At 61.6% G+C, this 2,071-nt stretch overlaps 1 protein-coding gene across 1 annotated transcript; it reads left to right on the top strand.

The window, feature by feature from the left end:
* Positions 1 to 307: 307 nt before the first annotated feature.
* On the top strand, positions 308 to 633 carry MNEG_16662 (hypothetical protein; the record flags this gene model as incomplete). Its single annotated transcript, XM_014034868.1, has 1 exon — positions 308 to 633. A coding segment is annotated over one exon (326 nt), but the record flags the coding sequence as incomplete, so codon positions are not given.
* Between the last annotated feature and the right edge of the window lie 1,438 nt (positions 634 to 2,071).

Genomic DNA, 2,071 nt, shown 5'->3' with positions numbered 1-2,071 from the left:
TTGCTACCCCCGTGTAACCGACTGTCTATTATGGCCACCTTCAGCTAGGTTTGCCGATTGCAAAGCGAAAACGTACATAACCTCAAAAACCAAAAAACCATAGAAAAGCTTGACAAGGCTGTTCCAGGGCTCCCCACATACATACGAGGATTCCGCCCAGTGCAGTGCACTCCGTCAGGTGCCGGGCCATAACAAAGCCTGCACCGATGCCCTCTTGCCCTGCATCTGTTTAAATACTGCATACAGCAAACATATACTGTCCTTCGAGCTCCTTTCCGGCACCGCAAACAGACCGCCAGATCGCGATATGAGCCAGCGCGCGGCGAGGGCCAAGAAGCAGGGCAATCCAGCGGGAGCTGATTACTTGGATCCAAACGACGTAGTCAGCTCAGATCAATCTGTCAGCCCTGCAGCCGACGGCACGGCAGCGCGGCGCCGCGGCGCCCCAGCAGCAGCAGCAGGGCGTGCCCGGCGCGGTTCGGGGCGCCCCGCCGTGACGGATGCTGACGACGAAGACTATGTCGGCGAAGTGTTTTCGGATGCCGATCTCAGCGAGGACCTGGGGGACCCAGAGGACAACGCGGGGAACGGCGCTGGCAACAGCAGCGGCCCCAACATCAGCCCTGGCGGCAGGTGGCACTGCCCGGAGCCCGGCTGTAGCAAAGTATGTGCGCGCGCGGGACAATTCCCACACGCCGCCTTTCACAGGCGCCGAGCGGAGCAGCATGCGGCCCGCCTGGGCGCTACGGCCGCGGCGGGCGCGGGCGGCGTTGCAGCCGGGGGTGCTGCTGGCGGGGCCGGGGGCCGCAGCGGCGACGGCGGCGACGGCGGCGGGGGCAGCGGCGGCAGCGACGTCGACGTCATCGTTGCGGCCAAGCCGCCCGGCCCAGCCACACGGCCCGCCGGCTGGCCGAATGAGACCATATCTGTTGCCTCTGACATCAGCCTGGACGCGTTCGCAGGCCGCTGCACCCGCCAGCTCGGGCGGCTGGACACCTTCAGCGGCTGCACCTTCGCTCGGTTCGAGGTGTGGAACAAGAACCTGAAAATCTTCGTTCACATCGACACCGACGAGAGGCTGCACGGCGCGCTGGCAGCGTCGACACCGGCGCTCATGTATGCCGTCCTGCCTAACCCCTGCTGCGGAAATGGTGGTCAACCGCTTGCGTGTGAAGCCCATCTCTGTGAGTGCTCGGTGGACGTCAACGCTGCTCCACTCCTCATGCAGCTGCGTGGTCATGCTGCCTGCTAGCTCTGTGAGGTAGGCCGACGGCGCCGCCAGGACGAGCGCGAGCAGCAACGCGCATGCTATTTGGCCGGCCTTGCGTGTCGAGCACCGCACGCCCTGACGACCCTGCTTGTGTGTGGTGCCATCACGAGCGTATTCCTGGCATATGCTGCGCACTGTCCTGACACACGGGTTGCCGCTGAATGTGCTGCTGATCTCCTCGCACGACAGCTGCTCCACAAAGCGCATCTTGACCACGCGCTCACGAAGTTGACGCGAGTACGGCGAGTGGCGCCATGTTGGGCACTGCGGGGGGCTGCTGTGCGTGCTGGCCATGCGGTGATCTGCAAAGCGCCCCACCGCGTATAGAAAGGTTTTTAAATGCGTTTTCAAGCGATATTACATGTTATCCGATGTTTTTCGAGGCTTTTCGAGGCTTTTTGTGGTTTTGGGGGCTATTTTTTCACTGTGCCATCGGCAAACCTAGCTGAAGGTGGCCATAAAAAAAAAATTCGCTGTATCAGGAGGTAAAATGTACTGAAACGCTTTGGGACCTGGAATTCATTCGCTGTACATGGTTTTTCGCTCTAACAGTGTTCGCTATAACCAGGGGTTGACTGTATCGGCCCTGCTCACGCCCCTCGCGCATGTCGCGCGTCGGGCTCCCTCACACATGGCCACAGCTCACCTGTTAATATCTAGGTTGCACGCAGGTGCTCGGCACCTCGCTACCCCCGTGTAACCGACTGTCTATGAAAAAAAAAGGCGGCGCGTGGCTGCGCTGACCGTCAGATCGGTGAGTGGGACGCCGCCGTGGCCCCACAGCGACGGGTCGAGTGCTGC

The sequence above is a fragment of the Monoraphidium neglectum genome (genome assembly GCF_000611645.1).
Source record: "Monoraphidium neglectum strain SAG 48.87 unplaced genomic scaffold scaffold06643, whole genome shotgun sequence".
Taxonomy (NCBI): domain Eukaryota; kingdom Viridiplantae; phylum Chlorophyta; class Chlorophyceae; order Sphaeropleales; family Selenastraceae; genus Monoraphidium; species Monoraphidium neglectum.
This window is presented reverse-complemented; position numbering and strand designations above follow the sequence as displayed.